At 35.2% G+C, this 23,986-nt stretch overlaps 1 protein-coding gene across 2 annotated transcripts in view; it reads left to right on the forward strand.

Annotated features, from left to right (window-relative positions):
* Window positions 1-23,986, forward strand: part of Adgrv1 (adhesion G protein-coupled receptor V1) — a 548,667-nt gene that overhangs the window by 186,052 nt on the left and 338,629 nt on the right. For both annotated transcript variants that reach the window (XM_048811397.1, XM_048811398.1), the window contains 12 exons: window positions 898-1,059; window positions 9,638-9,755; window positions 10,903-11,026; window positions 11,926-12,064; window positions 12,253-12,438; window positions 12,701-12,933; window positions 15,034-15,182; window positions 16,602-16,803; window positions 17,289-17,508; window positions 19,956-20,195; window positions 21,544-21,693; window positions 22,738-23,211. In XM_048811397.1, coding sequence (XP_048667354.1) covers window positions 898-1,059; window positions 9,638-9,755; window positions 10,903-11,026; window positions 11,926-12,064; window positions 12,253-12,438; window positions 12,701-12,933; window positions 15,034-15,182; window positions 16,602-16,803; window positions 17,289-17,508; window positions 19,956-20,195; window positions 21,544-21,693; window positions 22,738-23,211 — 2,397 coding nt within the window. The remainder of the gene's footprint in view (window positions 1-897; window positions 1,060-9,637; window positions 9,756-10,902; window positions 11,027-11,925; window positions 12,065-12,252; window positions 12,439-12,700; window positions 12,934-15,033; window positions 15,183-16,601; window positions 16,804-17,288; window positions 17,509-19,955; window positions 20,196-21,543; window positions 21,694-22,737; window positions 23,212-23,986) is intronic.

Raw genomic sequence — 23,986 nt, forward strand, 5'->3', positions numbered from 1 at the left:
TAATGGAAATTCAACATATATCAGTTAGCTCCAAATCTCTATTCTTGGTTTGAATGCAAAATCTCATGGAAAACCAACCAATCAACCTTTATTTTATGTTTGTTAAGTTTATATCTGCCTTAAAAATCGAAGCACTGTGTTATTTTCCATTTGCACCACAGGTGGATATTATAGGTTCAATTCAGACTTTACTTCACTGAGTTAACATGTGTAATTCATTTGAATTACTTATCTTAATAAGGACTTGTGTAAAAAAATACTGGCAAATTAATGTATCAAATCTCCTCTCTTTAAATCAAGTTAAACCTCTTTTAGCTAAAAATCTCTTTTTTACTAAGTGGGTAAACTGCAGATAATTAAGAGGACAGATTGAGGTCTATATTATGTGGGGAGCCTGAACACCTTTACAAAGAACCCCTAAATCTCAGTTCCTTCCCATAATGTTATTCTTTATACAAGAGTCCTATGCCAATATTCCTAGCTGGCTAATTGTTATGGATACCTTGTCTTTAACTGATAACTCAGGTATCAGATTCCTTCTATCTTTCATCTAAGTCCTAGGCATCCTCTCTATTCACCTGACACATGGGAAAAGAGAGAATATGGAGGATTGTGTGGAAGTTTATGGCCAGAGTGTCAGCAGCATATGTTGCTCGTGGATATAATCTATTCACAAGAATTCCGTAGCTCCATCTAATTGCAGAGTAGATGGGAAATGCCATGGTGTTGAGTGTCTAAGAAGGAAAGGAAGTGGGGTGAAATATTTTTCTCTGCCATGATTGTAACATTTCATGAATAGAATTCTAAATTCGAAAACTGCAGTCATCGTGAAAAGAAGATTCTGTTTGTTTCTTCTGTTGTTATTCTTTTTGTGTTACTGGATTTTCTTCCTTTCAGATAATGGTCAATGATTCCCTGTTATCTGATGACAATTCATATGTGACATTGACAGTTGTCCGGTCCCAAGGGGGAAAGGGCTCCGTCCGACTTCGGTGGACTGTAGACGAGAAGGCTAAGGATAATCTCAATCCTTTAAGTGGGACACTTCATTTTGATGAGGTAAAGGAAACATAAGGACTCCTGTTATATTTCTCTAATTTGATATTTCTAATTTGTAATTTCTCTAATTTGTCTTAGAATAGTATTACTGTGAATTTATATGATAGTATTCAATACATCTGGAATTTTTTGAAATTCCCTACACTGTGGGGAAAAAAAATTCTGGGGTTGTGGCTCAGTGGTAGAGCACTCGCCTAGCATGCATGAGGCACTGGGTTCGATCCTCAGCACCACATAAATATAAAATAAAGATAGTGTGTCCAGCTAAAACTAAAAAGTAAATGTTTTAAAAATTCTTCTGTGAGAGAGAAAGAGGGAGAAAACTCTCGATTCTGTTGTCAGATTGTTTAATTCACACTCTGTTTCTATCACACAGTCAACTTCTTCCCTGATTGAGGGCAAAGTTCTGACTATGCAAAACTTTTATACTGAGAATAGATTGATTATGTCTTATAATAATACAATCTCATAGATAATCTCAGTTTTACAAAGGCTTGGAATTTTTAACATCCCTGTACACTTTGAGAAAATGATTGATATTATACCTGCTCAGAAAACTGAATCAAGATACATAATTTAAGAATGGGAAGTCCATTACAATCCTTCTGTATGTATCTCAGCCCCCTACAACAACAAGTGAAGGTGAAAGGTTCTGTCTACTTAGAGGAATGAACAGGATCTCTTTGACCATATGATTGGTTTCTACCAATTACTAGAACCAGAAACCAGGGGATGGAGATATATATATATATATATATAGTTCTTCAGAGCTTTCACAACCAAAGAACAAAAAAATACAGTATTTTCTTCTGGTTTTCTAATAGGTGAATAAGAAATTAATTAGTGATGCCCTCTGACAGTCTATTTGCTCCTTAAATATTACTATTTTTGAGGTATTGGTTGCTCTAATGGCATTAAATTTCAGGTGTTGCAGATATATCATCCATTTGTTTCTCAGAGTCTAATAAACAGTGAGTCAGGAAACATCTAGGTTGCATGTCTTAGCTATGATCTGAAAATTTCTCACCTAGCATACAAAGAATTTAAAATTTAGAAATGAGTCATGAATTTCTGTGAAGGTTTTCCTTGGTAATAATGGGCATATTTTTCTAGTTACCAGGTTCTAACTGCTAGATTTACTTCTCAGGTGATTACAAAGGGTTTCTGGTTTTGAGTATCTATACCAAATGGCAAATAATGCTATCTTTTCCCCTATTGGGTAAAGCCATTTCTTTTCAGAGCCAGCCTCAAGAGGGATGGATTTATTCCTGGATTTGACCCTAATTGCTAATTGTTTGTTACCAGTCTTATACAGATTGAAGGCTGAGTTTCTTTTATGTACAATTGTATAGCAGCACCATTGTTCTTGCATATCCAGTTCTAAGGTATCCATATCTACAGGACAGGGGTTCTAATTTGTTTTTATTTTATTTTTTAAAATTCTTATTATTGGTTGTTCAAAACATTACATAATTCTTGATATATTGTATTTCATACATTTGATTCAAGTGGGTTATGAACTCCCATTTTTACCCTGTATACAGATTGCAGAATCACATTGGTTACACATCCACTGTTTTACATATTGCCACACTAGTGTCTGATGTGTTCTGCTGCCTTTCCTATTCTCTACTATCCCCCCTCCCCTCCCCTCCCATCTTCTCTCTCTACCCCATCTACTGTAATTCATTTCTCCCCCTTGTTTTTTTTCCCTTTCCCCTCACTTCCTCTTATATGTAATTTTGTATAACAATGAGGGTCTCCTTCCATTTCCATGCAATTTCCCTTCTCTCTCCCTTTCCCTCTCACCTCTCATCCCTGTTTAATGTTAATCTTCTTCTCATGCTTTTCCTCCCTTCTCTGTTCTTAGTTGTTCTCCTTATATCAAAGAAGACATTTGGCATTTGTTTTTTAGGGATTGGCTAGCTTCGCTTAGCATAATCTGCTCTAATGCCATCCATTTCCCTGCAAATTCCATGATTTTGTCATTTTTTAGTGCAGAGTAATACTCCGTTGTGTATAAATGCCACATTTTTTTTTTATCCATTCATCTATTGAAGGGCATCTAGGTTGGTTCCACAGTCTAGCTCTAATTTGGTTTTGACAACCTCTGCAGTCTTCTCCCGGTCCTGCTTATGGCTACTACTACACAGGTGGATCTCTAATCCTACAAATAATTCTCACAGCAATGCTCATTTTGACAATTGAGATACTAGCCTACAGGGCAGCCCTAGTGGTACCATGTACAATAGTTTCCTGGACTGCCTTAAAATGTACCAATGACTGTGGGAGTTACTCTTCCCCCACTTACAGGGAAATTCTCCTTGTGATCTTTTCAGTCCTTTCTTGGCACTAGAGGAAGTTACTTCTGACTATGTCTTTCTGCATGAAGGATATCTGAGCTCCATATTATTACAGAAGTGTTCAAGCCTCCAGGACTGATGAGTGTCCACAGGTGATATGTCAGTAGGTCTTTCCTGGTGAGAAAGTTATAAGATGCAGGGCCTAAAGGTTTTGGAGAGAGTATTCCTTAGATCAACATCTGTTCAAGTAGAAGCAGCAGCATTGTGCAGGGTTGAAGGCAAGCTGTGATGGAGTATTGAACTGACACTACCACACATGAAAGCTTGCCTTCAAAAGGGACTAACAATTCAAAGTTGTCCTGAGTTGTAGGAACGTTGAGTTTCATAATCTTGTGTTGTGTAAGTCATCATGAGTGAACTATGCCAGAAAGAGGATCTGACCTATAGGAGAGGTATTTCTTCAGTTGAGGCAATTTCCAAAGGAGCCTGACAGATGAGAGCTGTCTGCCTGAAATACTCCCAGCACATGGGGTAATGAGTTCTTTCTTGAAGAGATAAGATCTCACTGGACATCAGAAAATCTACATGGAGATCTGGGGTAGAGCCATGCTCAAGAGAAGTTTGCTCTGAGAATCTCTCCTACTGTTTCCCTTGGTCTTCTATGAATAAGTGTAATTTTTTCTGCTAACAATTTTGGTTGTTTTCCCTGTACCCAGTCCTGCTTCCTCCCTACCTCTTCAACAGATTTTAATCCCCCAAGAATACTATTATTTCTTCCCTATCTTGTATTTACCTTTAGTTCAATAATTTCCTAGAAACTTTGCTTTCAGTGTAGCCTGAAAGAAGTAAAATGTCCCCTGGATAAAGAACAAAGGGAAGGAAACACACAGAGAAAATAAATTTAATGCTCTGAGACATCACTGTCACACACATAATTTTTATCTCCACCTTTTCCTTTGCATTCTGATTTAAAAAATCCCAATTTATCCTGTATATCGCTGATTAAATTTTCTGCATCTTGAATTTTACTGTTTATTGCTTCTGGGGAATGTTTTTTTTTTTGAATTGCATTTTTTGACATTGTTATTCTTAAATAACATCTCTTAATTTCATCTCTTCACTCATGCAGTTCTCTTTAGTGTCCGCAGGTGATTTTTTTTTTCATTTTTATTTGTTCTTTTTAGATACACATGACAGCAGAGTGTATTTTGACATTATACATATATGGAGTATAACTTATTCAGGATCCTATTCTTGTGGTTGTACATGATGTGGTTGTACATAGTGGTGTATTCATGTATGAACATAGGAAAGTTACTTCAGATCCAATATATTCACTTTTTATTTTTTATTTTATTTTTATTTTTTATTTTTTTAAAGTTTTGATCATTTATTACTCATTTTTTTTTAAAGAGAGAGTGAGAGGGGGGAGAGAGAGAGAAAGAGAGAGAGAGAATTTTAATATTTATTTTTCAGTTCTCGGCGGACACAACATCTTTGTTTGTATGTGGTGCTGAGGATCGAACCCAGGCCGCACGCATGCCAGGCGAACGCGCTACTGCTTGAGCCACATCCCCAGCCCAATTACTCAGTTTTTAATACAAGTTTCTGACATTTGATTTTATTTTTTAGAGCCTTTTAAGGTTCACAACAACATTGTGTGAACAATGTTGGCAGTGTGTCAAAAAGAAATCAAGAAGAAATTAGAGTATATTGTGAGACAAATGAAAACAAAACCACAGCATACTAAAACTTGTGGGGAGCAGTATTAAGAGGAAAGTTTATAGCATTCTGCTTTTAGATTTCACCCATACTTCTCCTATTCCAATGTATTTTCTTTTGTTCTTCTTGGCTTTTTTTTTTTTTTTTTTTTTTGTACCAGGGATTGAACCCAGGGGCACTTAACCCCTGAACCACATAACCAGCCCTTTTAAATTATGTTTTAAGATTTATTTTGAGACAGGGTCTCACTAAGTTGAACTCATGATCCTCCTGCCTCAGCAAGTCACTGGGATTACAAGCCTGTACCATTGTGTTGGGCTTGTTCTGATTTTTTTTTAAATTTTTTTATTGTTGGTTGTTCAAAACATTACATATTTCTTGATATATCATATTTAACACTTTGATTCAAGTGGGTTATGAACTCCCATTTTTACCCCGTATATATAAATGTTGTTAGGACTTCTAGGAAAATGTGCATTCCTGCTTGGGACCTTATTAAGTGTACTCATGTGAAGTGTGTAATTCCTGGGATGTAACACATCACTCCCATCTCATTTACTCTATGCATAATGTGAATTGTAGGATCAGAATTGATGTGAAGAGGAAGAGCTGAGGAGAGTAGGACCACAACAGCTTTGCATTTTATGGCAGCCAGTTATTGTGGTTAGTGCAGTCTCTGTGGCCTGGAGTTCAGAGACCTCAGCAATTGGTCTTAATCCCCTGGTTCTCCATGTTATTTAGGTTCAGACTGTGGAATGTATATGTGCCATTTAGTCAACCCCAGATTGATACCTCCATAAGAGAAAATTATGCCTTGATTTTAGAAACCTTTTCTCAGTTTCTTTTTCCTTTGTTGTCAGCATAGGTCCCTTATGGTGTCTATATGTGTATTTGAAGAAGGCTCATCTCCCCCAATCAGCCTGCTGCCAGTTTAACTTAGAAGTCCCTTCCCTCCATCTTTATATTTTAATTTGTTATAAAAATATGTGTCTTCATGTAAACCTCAGTCAATACAGATGGATGTGAAAAGAGTAAAATCCCCATGAATTCTCCTAGATCTTGCTTTGCTACTTACCAGAGGTAACCACTATTGACAGTTTCTTATGGCATTCCAATTTTTTTTTCTGTGCATATTCAAGCATATGTATCTTATTCTTACACAAATGGAATTTTAGTCTGCAATCTGTTCTGTAACTTGCTCTTTTTACTTTAGAATTTATCTTAAACATTTATTTTTCATACTAACGCAAATTTGCTGCACTGAAGAATTAGTTATATATTTTCCATTGCATTGATTCCTGTCAGTATTTGATACTAATACCTTTCTTTGAGAGTCCTCTGTTTCACCATGGCTTTATAGTTCTGATATTTCTTATTTGTTTCTCTGCATTTTACATTTCTTGCTCAGTGTTCTCTTTTCCCTAGTTCCACTTTCTCGAGGATTTATGTGCTGTTGAAGTTTTCTGTCACCTATACTCATCTACTTTACTCACTTTATAGTCTTAATTCTCTTGTGATACTGGGAGTAGCCACCGAAAAAATAAAAGCGATGTAGAGTCCATAGCTAGTTAACTTTGATTCAAATCTTCACTCTACTGTTTGCTAGCATGTGACTCCAGGAAAGTTCATTAATTCTTCTCACATTTGATTCTAATGCAAACCAAGGACAAGTAATGCTGAACCTGAATAAAGACTATAAGGATTACATGAAGTTATGGTTGTGAAGAAGCTAACCAACCCCCTAACACTTAGAAAATGCTTTCCAAAAACCTTTAAAATAGCTTTAAATTCATTTAGAAAAATTCTAATAAAATATCAAGTTGATACCTCAACTTAATACAGTAAAGCTCAACTTTTTTCTACATTGTATGATCAAAAATTAATGGCTTCAAATTTCAAAAAGCTGAGAAACTGTTTCTGTTTTCCTAATGTAGTCTGTAGTAGCATTTCTTGAACCATTGCTCTGTACTGCTGTTCTGCAGAATAATAATTGCTCTAAAAGATTGAGTGTTCAAATAGAGTAGGGAAACTCCAAACTGAATTAAGAAAGCTTTCCTGGTGCAATTAAAAAAATTACTTGCATACATTTTGAATCTCTAATAGAGAAACTCTTCTAAATATATTTCCCCATGAAACTTCCCCATCACCTTTTATCCCAGAACATTTGTCTTTTGTAACTAGTGTTCCAAAAACATTAGCATTTGCTACTTGTAATCACCTGTCAGCGGTTTTTCCTGTTACTTCTTGTCAATTTTTTTGAGAAATGGAGATCATACCACATGGAAACTGTCTTATATCTAGAGTAGTAAGGTAAGTGGCAACATAACTATGTAATGATTCTTATGATGCATGTTGATCATTATCCACTTGTGAATTTGCCTGTTGACTAAAATTTATTTGTAACTCCCAAAATCAGTACTCTTGCTTCTCTCATAGTTATTTGTGGACACACGAAGAGTGGTGGAAAATAAGATTCGCCCAATTAGCACATTCCCACCTGAGATAGAACAAGACCATGCCTTTTCTTGTTTCCACTCTCATAATGTAAACAGATGTCTTTGTCATTGTCAATGTATTGCCATTTTATTTCCATTTTCATTTTCTGTTGGCGAATTCACTGTTTGAAATGGCCCCCAAGTGTAGAGCTGAAATCTTCAGTCTTCAACAAGGAGTTTGTGATATGTTATAAGGAGAAAATATTGTTTTGTGTTAGATAAGCTATTCAAGTATGAGTTGCAGTGCTTATTTAAAATGAAAAATATATTAAAATGACGCAGAGTTTTTGCCAACATGCACATATCTGCAAATGACCATAAAAAATGCCTGAACACTGATTCTGGGGTTACAAAAAAAAAAAAAAACAACTGGTTGAGCAGGCAAATTTGTAAACAGGGATTCCAAAAATTATGAGCGTTAACTATATTTTCAACCAATAGCACCTCAGAGAAATTACTGTAAATACAAAGAAGCATGTAGAAGAATGTTCGTGGTAATATTATTTACAACAATTCATAGTCCTTGTTAGATAAATGTTGAAAATATTGTAAATGCAAACAATAGACTGTCCACACCAATTAAAAGGATAAATTAAATCTGCATGCAGAAATGTGGATGACTTTAATAGTATATACTGAAAGAAAAATTAAGAAGCAGACACATGCATTTAAGAGTGAGTGACAGGATGAGGAGGGATTTGACAAATGGTATTTAAAGGGCAGAAGCCAGGTACTTTGGTGAGCACCTGTAATCCCAGCTACTCTGAAGGCTGAGATGAAAGGAACACTTGAACTCAGAAGACCAGCCTGGGCAAAATAGTGAGACCCCATGTCAGAAACAACAAACAGGGCATGGTGGTGCACAACTATAATCTCAGCTACTCGAGAGCCTGAGGCAGGAGGATCACCAAATTCAAGGCCAGCCTCAGGAACTTAGGAGGCCCATTTCTCAAAAATTTAAAAAGGACTGGGGATGTAGCTTAATGATAAAGTATCCTTGAGTTCAATCCCCAGTACCAGAAAGCAAAATAAAATGAACAAAAGAAATGGACAGATAAAGGACAGAGACTAAATAGAAATAAAAGGCCATCCATTGTCCAATGGAAATAGTGCTGAAGACCAGAAGAGGATCAATACAAACTGTGCTCCTAAGATTCAGGACAAAAAAAAAAAAAATGAATGAAACATAAAATCAGTAATATTCTGTTCCAAGCATGGTGGTGTGCATAGGTAGTTCCATCTACTTGGGAAGCTGAGGTGGGAAGTTCTGTTGAACCCAGGAGTTCAAGACTAGCCTGGGCAACATAGCAAGACCTTGAGACCTCATCTCAAAAACAAACAAACAAATAGCATTCCTGTGTTTTAACAGCAAGGGGAAAAAAGTATAAGAAAACAGGATGCATTCAGCAAGAAACAAGTGGAACATATAAGAACAAAGGAAAACAAAGTCTGAAAGGTGAAGATTAAAAAAAAAACTGAAATGTGTATATAAAATTCCAGGTTCCTGGATGGAAACACTAGATTTTCCTTATGAATTAGGCTCCTATATTGCTATCTCTGGTACTATTGTTAGGTGCCAGAGATAACTTAACATTGACAATACAGGCCATGAGAAGGATGTCAGTGATAATTAACTACAGCCTATCTCTAGCCTATCGATTGCAACTGTGACTATAATCTCAGGTCATCCATTGCTTGTTTTTCCTTCTTGAATGGAGCCAATTCCCCTTACAGATATTAAATCTGTGACTTTTTACAATTTACTTAAGATGTAACCATTTGTCCTCTAAAAGATTGAACTCCAGTATTGAAATTTTTCAATAAATTTAGGAGATGAGTTAATTTTTTAAAATTTTTTCTATTAAGAGCATAAATGGAATTTATAATTAGAGTTGACTTTTTTTGTATAGTAATTCTCCCTAGATGCAGCCCTTATTCTAGGTGACAGAAAGGACTGAAAAAGTGATTATGCGCATAAACCTTATTCTGCTAATAAAAACACTCAAAGTTTGACTTTGGTCAATCTGGAAGATTTATTGTTCTTCTCATTTGGTATAGATGGAGTCTCAGAAGACCATTGTATTGCATGCACTGCAAGACACCGTGTTGGAAAAGGACAGGCATTATACAATTCAGCTGTTACCAATTGATGAGGTAGAAATATCTCCAGCAAAAGGTAAGAAAAATTTTGGAAATTAAAAAGTAGATTAAAGCAGATGATTAGTAGTTACAGATATAGGCAATGTTAGGTTTTCTAATTCCTAAAATTTTGCTAAAACATAAAGATGTACTCAAGGTAAATACATTTTTAAATTAACATTATAATACCCCATGTTGGTAAGACATAGGTCAGATTTCATACTGCTCAGCTGTGACTTTTTAAATAAAAAATTTTTTATGAAGCAACATTATAAAATTAATTATGGTAGCTTCCTAAATGATGTGATATTAGGAGACTGGTTAAATGTGGCAGAATACTATGCAATCATTTAAAATGATGTGGCAGAGAAACAATTACATTGAAAACAAATAACAATTACATGGGTAATTGTTATGGTAATAAAATAGGTTTCAGAACAACATGCTCAATGTAACCCCATTTTTGTCATGTGCATGTTTCCTTCCTTCCTTCCTTCCTTCCTTCCTTCCTTCCTTCCTTCCTTCCTTCCTTCCTTCCTTCCTTCCTTTCTTTCTTTCTTTCTTTCTTCCTTTCTTTCTTTCTTTCTTTCTTTCTTTCTTTCTTTCTTTCTTTCTTTCTTTCTTTCTTTCTTTCTTTCTTCCTTTCTTCCTTTCTTCCTTTCTTTCCTGGAATGAAGCCCACAGGGCCTCATGCATGCTCCACATGTGCTCTGATGTGCTTGTCTTATGTAAGTTTGGAATTATTTATTTGAAATATTAATAATGGTTTTTGATTTCCTAAATTTTAAAAACATATTATTTTTATAATACAACATTATTTTAAACCAACACATTATGTTTGATATGTAGTGTATACCTGTTTTCATCTGAAACTAGAACTACGTATTTTGACACTTCAGAAACAGGCATCATATGGTTCCTGTGATGATTTGTTGCTTGGATCAATAGAGAATGTTTCAAGAAATTTTTTTGTTGTGTGTTCTGTCAACAATAATCCCAGTAAAAAATGGCCCAGAGTTTACTTATAAAAACTTTGTATCGTTACATGTCTTTTTTGCTATCAAACTCCATCCTATCCCATGGGTCTGTGACAAAAAGCAAATTCTGTGGTCAGGAAAATTCTAGTATTACTGTGTATATTTTGGGTAGTTATCCTTTTGTGTTATGTGTCATCATCAACTTAGGTAGTGCATCAATAATTATTCTGGGAGAAAGGGGAGCACCAGGAGAAGTTGGGATAGCTCCGTCATCTAGGCATGTCCTCATCGGGGAGCCCTCAGCTAAATATAATGGTACTGCTATCATCAGGTAAGAGCTTCAAGATTTTTCTTTGCTTCTATGGGGTGATGACATTGTTTAAAGGATTAGTCTTAGTACACCATTCTTAGTGCATGCACAGTGTTCATGCATCATGATTTTCCATAGAGGTAGCATCATTTGGAGATGCTGCACCTTTTAGACTGAAATAGAAATTAGATCCCCAAAAGGTTTCAGACTAATGGATGATTTGCATAACCTACACCAAGGAAAGCTCGTGGTGTTGAGATCAAAAGTCCATGCTTTCAGCCCTATTCTGTAGCTAAATGTGCAATATAGGAGATATATTCCATCTTTGTTAGCATGTATGCCTTAGCTGAAAACCATCTTTTAAAAAAGCATCAAGATCAAAGATTTTGATTCTAAGTGTTACAATGTCAGGACTTATCATATAACTAAATTGGTATGATCATAGGCATGTCTGTTTCCCTCAAATTTTCTCATGAGGAATAGAGGTGGCAGCCATCAATGATGTGGCCAGATTTAACTCAATATTTTATCTTTTTAATAGTTATCCCAAGACAATTCTTTATCCTTTTCCATTAGCATGCACATGTATGAAGTGTTTATTATTCTTTGGAGAAGTTTGTTAGGCTATTCATATTTTATGCCCTGTGTATTAAAAATCTGTAACAACTACTTTTTATCCCCTAAACCTCCCACTATTAATGTTCGGTTTTTGCAAATATGCTTGTCATACATTGACACTACACTAGCTCAGTATTTTCTAAGTACTTTCTTGCAGTTTATAATTGATAGACGAGTTTAGTTAAAAGAATAAAGTTCTTGAAATAAATGAAAATTGGTTACTGTTGAAAGATACAGTAAACATTTAGGAAAAGTACACAGCAATCAAAATGTATTGAATATACATTTGTGTATTGTTGTAGCCTTGTTCGCGGCCCAGCGATCTGGGGGGAGGTCACAGTGTTCTGGAGAATCATCCCTCCTTCTGTGGGGGTGTTTGCTCAAACGTCAGGAAAACTGACAATGCGAGATGGACAGTCTGCAGCCATTGTAGTGATACAGGTATCAATGTTGCTGGCTTATTATGCCCTTCACTGTGTGTGTGTGTGTGTGTGTGTGTGTGTGTGTGGTGTTGGGGTGGGCCATGAGGAGGATGGTAATATTGCAGAATCTGTGGCTGCTTTTTATGTAAGAGGAATGTTTAAGTTTTACAGATTTTACTGTTAATGATTGTTTTCATCCCTCTCTAGGCTTTGAATGATAATATTCCTGAGGAAAAGTCTTTCTATGAGTTTCAGCTCACTGAAGTCAGCGAGGGAGGCGTGCTGAGTGACTCCAGAAGCATGGCCAACATCACTGTGGTGGCCAGTGACTTTCCCTATGGCCGATTTTCCTTTTCACAGGACCAGCTTCGAGTGTCAGAGGAAGCACTGGGGGTATGGTGTGACTTACTTAAAAATATTAATACTGTTTTTGTTTTTGATGTTGCGAATGCTCTTTAAAAGTATTCCCTTGTTCGTAGTCTAAAGTTTTTCACAAACACATTAAATTGCTCCTAACATTATTTTAACATATAACATATACTTTATAAGTTCATGTTTAATTTTGACATAATCCTGGTAAATAGTCTTTAATTAGAGATAATGTTGTCTGGTAGATTAGACATCCAAATCAAATGAGAAAATGCTTTTTGCCTAGGTTAATGTCACGATCATCCGTTCGGGTGGATATTTTGGCCTGGTGAGACTCTGGTACAAGACTGTGAGCGGGACAGCAGATGCTGGCTCAGATTTTGTTTCTGCATCAGGAGAGCTCCTCTTTGAAGCCAGAGAGACGGTGAAGAGTCTGCTTGTTGAAATCCTTGATGACGACCATCCTGAAGGCCCTGAAGAATTTTCTGTAGCAATTCTAAAGGTGGAACTCCAGGGAAGGTAAAGGAGAACAGGAAATGAGTAAAAAAGAGGGAGAGAGAATGAATAAAGCTACATGTGAAGACACCAATACTGAAGTGTACAACTGTTCTTTTCTTGATGTTTTTCGACCTATGTGATGTTCCAACAGCTCATAGAAGGGAAATTATGAAAAAGACTAGGTGTTATTATTTGCACTTTTCTGAATTTTAATTTTTCTCTTGAATGGACAGAGTACGTGGCTCTGGTCTGTGAATTCATTCAGAGCAGGCAGGGAATGAGCATGACACTGTGTCTAGTAATTTGGTGAGGAGAGATCCTAACTGTTCTCTAGGTCATGGGTCTGCTGGGGTGGCAGAATTTGCTTCCTGCTGTTTCTGTACCTGAGAAAGAACTGGAGGGAGGGGCATCTTCCATTGTGTATCTGAAAGCTATATTATATTGTTTTCTTATGGGTGGTGCCCAGCATCAGTTTTAAAGTGGGGAAATTTTTGAGTGGAAGATGGTTGGCCAATAATGTGTACTATGTTTTTAGTGAAGATGAAAATTTAACCATCATGAGTCTCTTTCATTCTCTGTTTTCATGGAGCTGGCTCAGTTGATGAGATGGAAAACACCCTTAGCACATACTTGAGTACCCATGGTTGAACAGCTCACAGGTTCAGCAGCTTTGCAAGCTTCTCTCCTCTGCACAGCTTACAAAGGACACAAAGGGGGTCCTTCCACTAGAATAGCTTTTGTGTTTATAGGAACCTGGAATGAATTTTTTTTTTGTATATGAAAATAGTTTTACATTTGTTACATAATTTTGTGCTTTAAAAACTTTTTAAACTAAAATATTTCTCTCTCAGTGACTTAAGTAGAGGGTACATCATCCTAGCTGGGGGAAAAACGTTTTGTGTTTACTTACAATTCAAATCTTTAATTTCCCAGAAATGATTCGGTGACTGGCAATGGGAATGAATTTCTACACATATTAAATATGTTAAAAGTCAAACTGGTCACCCCTTGAACTGAATAAGTTCATTTTGGAAGAAATAGCTAATTAAATGTGAGATCATATTTGTGTTATTGATTGATTATAAGGGGACTTAAATATTTTTGCCTTCTTGGCTTTTTAAAAAAGTAGTTTCTACTTAAGTTTAATTCTGGGAATGAAGTGTGTCCTTCCAGATAAATTTCTGGACTTCGTTTGATCTGAAAAAAAAGTTGCATAGCACAGTGTTTTTTCCTTATTGCCTGCTCACTAGAATTACTACTACTTTGATACTAGTCTATGGTAATCAGCTAATTTACAACCCATCTCAGAGTACTGATAATAGTTACTATTATCATTTAATATTTTAATCCTCAGTTTTCCAATTTTGCCTAATACAAAATATTTATTTACCATTTTTCAACTTTCAGTACAAGGTAGGTTATAAATATCAGGTAAACAGAATTTGAGAATTGTAAGGACTAAAATCATTCACTGTCATTTTTTTATCTTTAGAAAATAAAGTGTCATAAAGCCCTGTAAGTCAAAGCTTGTTCCATGGGAATAACATCTATCTTAAAAAATGTCTTTTGTAGAAATGTTATTATATAAGTAAACTGCCCTCAATATAGAGGAATTATAATTTCATTAAAATATTTTCTTAAATCTTGATGGTTTAACTTGAAACTTAATTAACGAAAAGATACTCCTTATATTTTTAAAGCAACCCTCGTAACCTAGCAATGTAAGTCTCACCCCTACCTGGTTTACTCTCTGAGTGCCCAAGGCTCATTACTATACATGTGCTCAGAAGTGATCTCCAGAGGTTTGTTTTATTTCAGTTGCTTCCAAATTTCCTAATAGATTTACTATATTCACATTGCCCAAGTTTAGTGATTTTACATTAGTTTTGATTTCATGAAGATGCCAATAATTGGGAGAAGCACAGAAATCTTTTCAAAACATCATTTTTTTAAAAAAGGAGTACCTTAGTGTTGAGTATCCCTAAAAGTATTACAATACTTAATAGAGCTAAGTTACAGGAGCTAAAAATCCCAAAGGATCTTTCAATTCATGCTAAGCAATCATGTATTTGTTATTTATTTTTTGTGTTTTAAAATTTTATTTTTTATGACTTTCCAAAGAGGATATGATTTTACCATCCAAGAAAATGGACTTCAGATAGATCAACCTCCTGAAATAGGAAACACCTCTGTTGTTCGAATCATAATAATGAAAAATGATAATGCAGAGGGAATCATTGAATTTGACCCAAAGTATACTACTTTCAAAGGTAAGTCTAAGTGGCTTAATTGTATATTTTCCACCATCTTCTCAATTAGAAAGTACCTCAACATAGTATTCAGTTTGAATTTGCATATGTAAAATTTTCTTGGTTTGGTATATATATATATATATGTGTGTGTGCACACACATATATATACCTTTATATTTTTATATTTACTAATTTTGAAAATGTTTTTAATTATCAATATGAAGTCTTGAACCATTCTGTATATGGCAAAGCCAAATGGTTAAAAACAAGTAATTGTAGAAAAAAAATTATACTTAACCTTAGGATTATTAAAATGTTTCAGTTTTAAACATTTTAATGAAAACTTCTCTAAATTATTTAATTTCCTATGTCATAAGAAATTAGTGAATATTCACTTTTTAGTGAATAATTACCTTTGAAATGACTTTGTTTTTGGTGCAGATGGAGGTAGTATCTGGATCTTGATCCTATTTCTGGAAATAGTTTGAGTATCAGTTTCCCTTTGTAGAAGTTCCCTTCTATAGAAGCAGAGTACAAAATTATTTGATTATCTCGACATTTTTAAAGTTCATCAAAAAATCACTTGAGGAATTGGTTAATAATGACTCTTATGGGTAAATCATGCAAGACATTACTATTTCCTGAACTTTAGTATACAACTAGTAAAAGTTGTGTTGAATTTTTGCATGAAGAAAGAAATAGGATTTTGACTATTTTTTCCGTTTCCTAATTTTGATTCACTCTCTTTTGGGGAATCTTGGGTAATGCCTCTTTATATATAGTTTTTATGTAAGTGCAGTCTTATTTAGCCCTAGGTATGTGAACTCTATGAAATAATATTTTAATATATTGAGGTTAGTACAGTTCAAGTAGAAATAAAGATTTTAAAATTAATTTTTAAATTGAAATCAAGCATTGAGGTTGCATTTTCCTATTCACAGTATATTTTAAAGGACCTGAAACCATAACAGAATTTTTAATGTGGATTTTTAAAGTATTCATATAAGTAGCATACATTTTATTTATTTATATTATTATCTTTCGACAAACTATATAGAACTAATCCATATATAAATTTGTAATCCATATATAAATTTGAAGTTTCTTAAGTCCAGCTAACATTGTCTTATAAACCAAGTCTTTATGTTTGTACGTGGTACACAGAAAAGGAATGCCTGTGCTAATGATTAAATAGGTTGTTTGGATTCTAACCTTTACTCTTCACTATAACTTTCAACATCTAGTGAACTACATTATTCCTAAAAAAACGAGTCATGAAATTTTCACTAATCGTTTTTAAAGTGATAGATGAATTACAGAAAAACCAAGTGCTTGCCTTGTCACATAATGTTTAGTTACCTAGTTTAATTTGTCTGAATCTTATAAAAGTTGGTCGCTTTGTCCCGTGTACCAGTTAACTCCCAGTTCCCCTTACAGTGGAGGAGGATGTTCGAGCAATTGCGATCCCAGTGGTGAGGCTGCATGGAACTTATGGCCCTGTGACTGCTGATGTCATCTCCCAGAGCTCCTCTGCTGTTCCAGGAGGCGTCAGTTATATGCTGCACAGCAGTTCAGTCTCCTTTCAGCATGGACAGAACTTAAGTTTTATAAATATCTCCATCACTGATGGCAGTGAAAGGTTTGTAATCCAGGAAACAGTGTGGGCCCACATAAAACATGATATTGAGATCTGACTCCAACATGCACCCATAATACATGTGCCCATTGAGAAAGAGCAGATGAAAGACTTTGGGGGATACTGGGCATAGGGAAAGGGGTTTCGGAAACCACCATGGTTGTCTATGTCATTTCCTTTTAAATAGAAGAGATAATTTCTATTCCTGTAGACTTAAAAACTCTAATCAGAATGTGGAAACATCCTTCAGTGCACTGCCTTAATCCTTAAGCAACTGAAAAGAGAGCAGGAAAGTCTAATAACTGTCCTAGGTTATGTAATATTGATGCTGATCATTCATGCTTTCAGTTAAGCACCCTCTTCTTCCATTTGGTGTGTGACTACTGTGCCTTGAATATGTATGATCAATTTGGAAAATGACTAGTTATTTGGATTTTACAAGCATTTTAATATGTTTAGACTCAGAATTGCTCCTTCTCGCTATGCAGTGAATTTGAGGAGCCTTTTGAAATTCTTCTCACTGGAGCTACTGGTGGAGCGATCCTTGGGCGCCACCTAGTGAGCAGAGTCACCATCGCCAAGAGTGAATCTCCATTTAGCACTATAAGATTTCTCAATCAAAGCAAAATTTCTGTTCCTAACCCCAATTCCACAATGATTTTATCCTTGGTCTTCGAAAGAACTGGAAGACTCTTAGGAGAGATTCAGGTAGAGTTATTCTTTTTTTGGTTTTAAAAATAATTTTTGATAGACTGTATATGATTTTGGATTTTCTTCTCCAAATATATATGCTTATTCACAATCAATAAATAGTATTTATTAATTACCTTGTATGGGTAAAATGGTTTCTGGATAAGATGAAGTACATAAAAGTGTATTGGACATACATCTATCCTCAGGGAATTCTTGAGAGCAAGTTAATGATTCTGTTTAAATTAATCACTTCAACAAATATTTTTTTATTTTTATGTTTTTTTTTTTTTTCGGTACCAGGGATTCAACTCAGGGGCACTTAACCACTGAACCACATCTCCAGCCCTTTTGCATGTGTTTTATTTAGAGATAGTGTCTCAATGAGTTGCTTAGTGCCTTTCTAAGTTGCTGAGGTTGTCTTTGAACTTGTGATCCTCCTGCCCAGCCTCTTGAGAGCCACTGGGATTATAGGCATGTGCTACTATGCCCAGATTCAACAAGTATTTATTGGGAGATTTCTATGTGCTGATCCTGTTTTAAGTACTAAGAACATATTTGTGAATTAGACAGAACTCTTATGTGTTCTTACAGAGTGCTCATTTTAGAAAACATTACTAAATAGTAATAAAATTAGTATAAACACATTATCTGATGACAATTAAGGCTCTGTTTATAAAATTGGGAGATACAATTGTGAATGACCTGCTGTCTACTTTTCTTTTTTGTGTGGCACTAGAGGCTAAACTTAGGGCACTCTATCACTGAACTATACTTGAGCCCTTTATTATTTTTCACTTTGAAATGGATTTTGCTAAGTTGCCCAGGCTGGCCTTGAACTTGCAAACCCCCTCTTCAACCTCCTAACTAGCTGGGATCACAGGCCTGCTCCATCATGCCTGGCTGCTGGCTACCTTCAATTGGATGTTGAGGGTATGATGTTGAAGCTGAAGGCTGAGGGCATGTAATTGTTAGAGGGTTGAGAATGTGGGAGTAATAGGTCCTGCAGAGACATAGCCTGACATGAGGTAGGAGAGGTCCCAGTGGTCAGGGCTTGTAAGTGATGGTACAGTAGTAGTACAAGATAGATCAGAGGGTCAATAGGTACTTAATCACATAGAACCTCCTTTGCCAAGTGAAAGATCAATTCTGGGTGAAAATAGGATCCTATTACAGAGACTTAAGAAGGGAAATAATGTCATGGATTGTCATCGAAAGCATCTCACCCTGAATACTGTTAGGAAAGTGGTTTTCAGGGATTAAGTTAGGAGGCTACTGCCCTCTGCAGAAATGGTGGTGGAAAGAGATGATCAGTGAATAAACATTGAGTGTGTTTTGGAGGAAATTTCACTGGGTTCAAATTGGAGGCTGAGAGAAAGAGAGGAATCAAGGATACCTTCTAGAATTTTAGTTTGAACAATTGGCTAAATAGTACTGTTTTCTGATATTCAGAAGTTTGGGGGTGAATCAGCAGTTCTGTTTTGCCATGTTAATTTGAGATACTAGTTGACATGCCAGTGGAGGAGTCAAGTAGGCAGGGGAGTGTGTGAGTGTATGCACAGTGTGTGGTCAGGGCTGTGGCACAGAGTGGGAATACACTGACACTCAGAGAGTTGTTTGAAACCTTGAGACCAAGGAGTGTAGATAGTGATGTGGAAAGTATGTAGCTGAGCCCTGGGCTTCTGGAATTTAGCATTCAGAGCAGAGAGCTAGCAAAGAAGACTGAAAGTAAAGGTGGAAGAAAACCAGGAAGGCATGTGCCCTGTAAGTACCATACAAGCCAAGAAAGATAGCAAGAAAAAGTAATGGTTCAGCTGTGTCTAGTGCTGCTGAAAGATCAAGTGACAAGCAAGAACAAGTGCCCCGTTTTGTTTTGTTTTTTCTTCATAGTTGATATGAAAAATATGCAATTTGGAATTATTGAAATTCAAAAATACATTTATTATAATGTGAAAAATTTTTACTTATAACAACTTATGAAGATTTCTGTTCATTTTACAATAAGAATTTAAACTACATTTAGAAGGAGCTGCACACTCACCAGAATGTTCACATAGCTTTATTGTCTTCTTCCGATATGCTTCGATTGGCAAAAACTGTGTACACAGCAGGACAGTGTTGTACTCATAAATTTTAAAAATGTTTGAATTTTTCTGATATTTTAAAGTATATTTCTGCTATCTTGTGGTCATTACGAATGACTAGATGTTAATATTTTTCATCTCTTCTTAGATAGTTTATGAAAACTGACATTCTATATAGACATGTAGGTTATATTTGCAAATGCCATTGTTTTTTAATTAAAAAATAAGCTGATAAAGTAGGAATTCTCTGGAGATATCCTATAATAATAGTTTTATAAATATATGGATGTAAGTATTTTTCTAATACTATATATACTGCAATAATCCTTTGGTTAAAACTGATCTTGTCTATTAAAAAATAAAAAACAAAACATTTTGCAGGTAAACTGGGAGATAGTAGGACCCAATTCTCAGGAAACCTTACCACCACAGAACAGAGACATTGCAGACCCAGTGAGCGGATCCTTCTTCTTTGGAGATGGAGAAGATGGAGTGAGAACCATAATTCTGGCAGTCTATCCTCATGAAGAAATTGAAGTTGAAAAGACCTTTGTAATTAAACTTAAACTTGTGAAAGGAGAAGCTAACTTAGACTCTAGAGCTAAAGATATTACATTAACTGTAAGTCTGACTTTAACCTACAAAATTTCATATTCAATAGATTTATCAAATACATTTATAGTTTGAAACTCTATATGCTTGTGTTGAATTGAAAATTATGAAGCCATAAGAAGTCATAGTGATTCCTACAGATCAAACTTTTTCATTTTTATGTTTGTTCATGACATAGCCTGATTATTAGCAATTTTTTAAAAGTTTGAAGAGAGTGATACTTATTTTACAATCTTTGAGAAAATTTGGTGTTTTGGGAATATTTGGCAATTTTACAAAGGAAATATTTGTTATGTCATCTTTGTCTTCAAAATAAAGAAAAATTATTAATGTGCTACAAATCAGGTTTTTTGAAGAAAGAATGAACTTGTTTGATTATCACAATGATTTGGTATTAGATTAGACCTGGATTCAATGTATTTGATATGAATCACCTAGTTATGAGGGCCAGAATTACTGGGAATTAAGTAGCCCAGAATTAGTAGGCTACTGAAAACAATGTAGAGAGATAGCACAATTTGATTTTTTTTGTTTGTAAAATACTCTTGTTTGGAATCTACTTCTGTCATAGTATTCTGAAGAAAGAGAACCAGTAGACCCATACACATAGAGTAATTGCAAAAGAGAAAGATATTTTAAGGAATTGACTCCTGTGATTATGGGAGTTGGCAGGCAGGAAACCCAGGAAAGAGCTGAAGCTGTCTGTGGGTCTTGACTGGGAATTCGTGGGGCAAACTCAAGCAAGGTTCCTGAGTTACAGTCTTGAGGCACTATTTCCTTCTGCTGCAAGAAACTTCAGTGTTTGCTTTTCAGTTCTTCAGTTGGCTGGATAAGGCCACCCACTGTAGAGGCTGATCTCCTTTATTTGGAGTCAGCTGATCCTTAAGGTTAATCATATCTATAGAACACCTTTTGACAACATCCAGACTGTTGTTTGACCAAACAACTGGAGGTGTAGTCCTTCCTGTTTGAGGCATAAAATTAAGCATTACAGGGCCTTTTTGCCTCTGTCCACTTTATGCCATAGCTAGAAAATTAAGATGAATAAAGCAAAAATTAGGTATCAAATTCGTATCATTTTCAGGTTTTGCAAATTATAATTTTCTGCATACTTGTTCCCATTATTTTTATGGAATAAAAACCTATTCATGTTAGACAACAGTTAGTATAGTAGTTTACTCTCTTTTTTTAAATTAAGTAGATAAATATATTATAGTCAAATGTTATTTCTATGTTTCTTCTATTTTCTCGGCTTATTGGTGCATTAATATGTTGGATGCTATAATTTCATCATAGTTGTTTATTTACTCTGCTCTCTTAATGGTCTTTATTTATTTATTTATTTATTTATTTTTAGATACAAAAGTTTGGTGATCCAAATGGAGTTGTTCATTTTGCTCCTGAGTCTTTATCTAAGAAGACTTATGTGGAGCCATCAGGTTTGGAAGGACCGCTGGTCATCACTTTCTTTGTCAGAAGGGTAAAGGGCACCTTTGGAGAAATTACGGTATTATTTTTCATTTGATTTTTCCAAGTATACCAATTTACCAATTGAATGTGGTCAAGAGGGTCAGAGAGCCTGCATTTTTCTTTAAAGTTTTTGAAAAACTAAAATTACTTGGGTTTTTGAGATAAATTGAGAGGCTTCATTTAAGCACCTCTGGGCTCTCCAGATCTCATCAAATCTGGTTTTCTTTCTAAATTCAATATGACTACAGTTAGTGTGTGAAGGACCTTTCTCAGGCTTCATTGTGAAGGACTGAATATTTTGTATTTTATTTCTTGCTATAAATATGGAGCCTTTTCTGTGTAAGCCTCTTGATTTTTTTTTTTTTTTTAGAAATTACTTATTATATTCTTTAGGGCTTTATTTATCAACAGGATTTCTCCATTTAGCAAGTGTTTTTTAAGGGGTTGCATTTGTGTGTTTATTGATATAAACTGAGGATTCTCTTGGAAGTTCTCTTGGTATTTGGCTAAGGTCAACGACAGACATTTCTTTGCTAGAAAAATATATTTTGTGAAATTTCTGCATACAGTTAACCCCTCTTCCAGTAATGGATATTAACTGATACTTCTTCAGTTGAATTTTTATAGTTTGGAGTTCAACAATGCTTGGGAAGTAATGATAAATTCTTGATAATTTATAAATATTTCCTTTATATTTAAAATAAACAAAACCAAATTCTGATGTGAATCATCAAAGTTTCTACTTATTTTTATCTTAAAATATCGTATATGGTTCACTAATTAATGTAATTATGGAATTGGTGTGCTAAAGTTAGTTAACTTGCTTTTCTTTCTTCAAAATACTCTATTATTTTAGAAGCAGGTCAAATAGTGAGAATTTTAAATCATGTTCTGCAAATTACAATGAAGGCCTGCAGTGGTTCATATACTACACAAACTTACATATACTTAGAGGATTTGGCTTTGAATGTAATGATGCACAACAAAATTTATTTTTGAACTTTATAAAGGGATATTTAAGTTATTTGGTTTAATATAGTGGATTATCTAACTTTGTTGGAATTTTTCCCTTTTATTTTAGATTTACTGGGAATTAAGTAGTGAATTTGATATCACTGGTGACTTTATTTCCACAAATGGATTTTTCACCATGGCTGATGGAGAGACTGATGCAAGCTTTGATGTTCATTTGCTGCCAGATGATATACCTGAGATAGAGGAGGACTGTGTGATGCAGCTAGTTTCTGCAGAGGGAGGAGCAGAACTGGATGTGGAAAAATGCATCACATGGTTCTCTGTGTCTGCAAATGATGATCCACATGGAGTATTTGCCTTGTATCCAGATCACCAGTCAATACTTATTGGACAGGACCTTATTAGATCTGTCCAAATTAATATCACCAGGCTTGCTGGCACATTTGGAGATGTGGCTGTTAGATTTCGAATATCATCTGATCATAAAGAACAGCTAGTTGCTACTAAAAATGCAGAGATGCAGCTGGTGGTTCAAGATGGTGCCAGATATAAAGTTGACATGGTTCCAATAAAGAATCAGGTTTGTGATATCCTTATTATTCTTTTAAGGGAGTCTTTGCTTACCTCATGATTAGTTATGAGTCTTGCTTAGACATTTAAACATATCAATGAAAAGGCCTTAGGGAATGCATAGTAATTATTGGACAATGCTTTTGTAGATTATAAATGACTAAGTATATTTGTCTAGATAATAGCAGGGATTATTCAATACTTACAAAGTTCCAGGATAGTATAGTGAGAGAGACTTATTCTTGCTCTCTGGGACTTGAAGGGCCTGCATTAAGTATAGAAACTGATACCTGCTTCTGTCCTTGTAATTTTGGACATCAGTATGATTTTTTTTTAATTTTTATTTTTTAATTTTCAGCGGACACAACATCTTTTATTTTTTGGTATGTGGTGCTGAGGATGGAACCCAGGCTGCACGCATGCCAGGCGAGCGCGCTACCACTTGAGCCATATCCCCAGCCCTCAGTATGATTTTTTTGAGAGTATTAAGAAAGAGAGAGTAGCACATCTCTCTGCCATCATTTGTGCCATAAAAAGAGTGATAAAAAGGCCTAAATTTCCTGTTGGTCAAGTAGATACCCCAGAAGTCTTTCTCAGTCTTTGAACCCACAGAAAGTGATTTTAAGTGAGTGTTTATCTTAATCCTTACAAGGATGGTGCAAACCACATCATTCTCTATGATAGGAGAGAAGTTATTTAATTGAATTATCTTATGATTAATAAAGATTGCCCAAAAGGTAGCCAGATTGCAGTTACCATGTGAAGAATCAGTAGGGTGCATTGTG

Source organism: Marmota marmota, unplaced genomic scaffold (assembly GCF_001458135.2).
Source record: "Marmota marmota marmota unplaced genomic scaffold, marMar, whole genome shotgun sequence".
Lineage (NCBI taxonomy): Eukaryota > Metazoa > Chordata > Mammalia > Rodentia > Sciuridae > Marmota > Marmota marmota.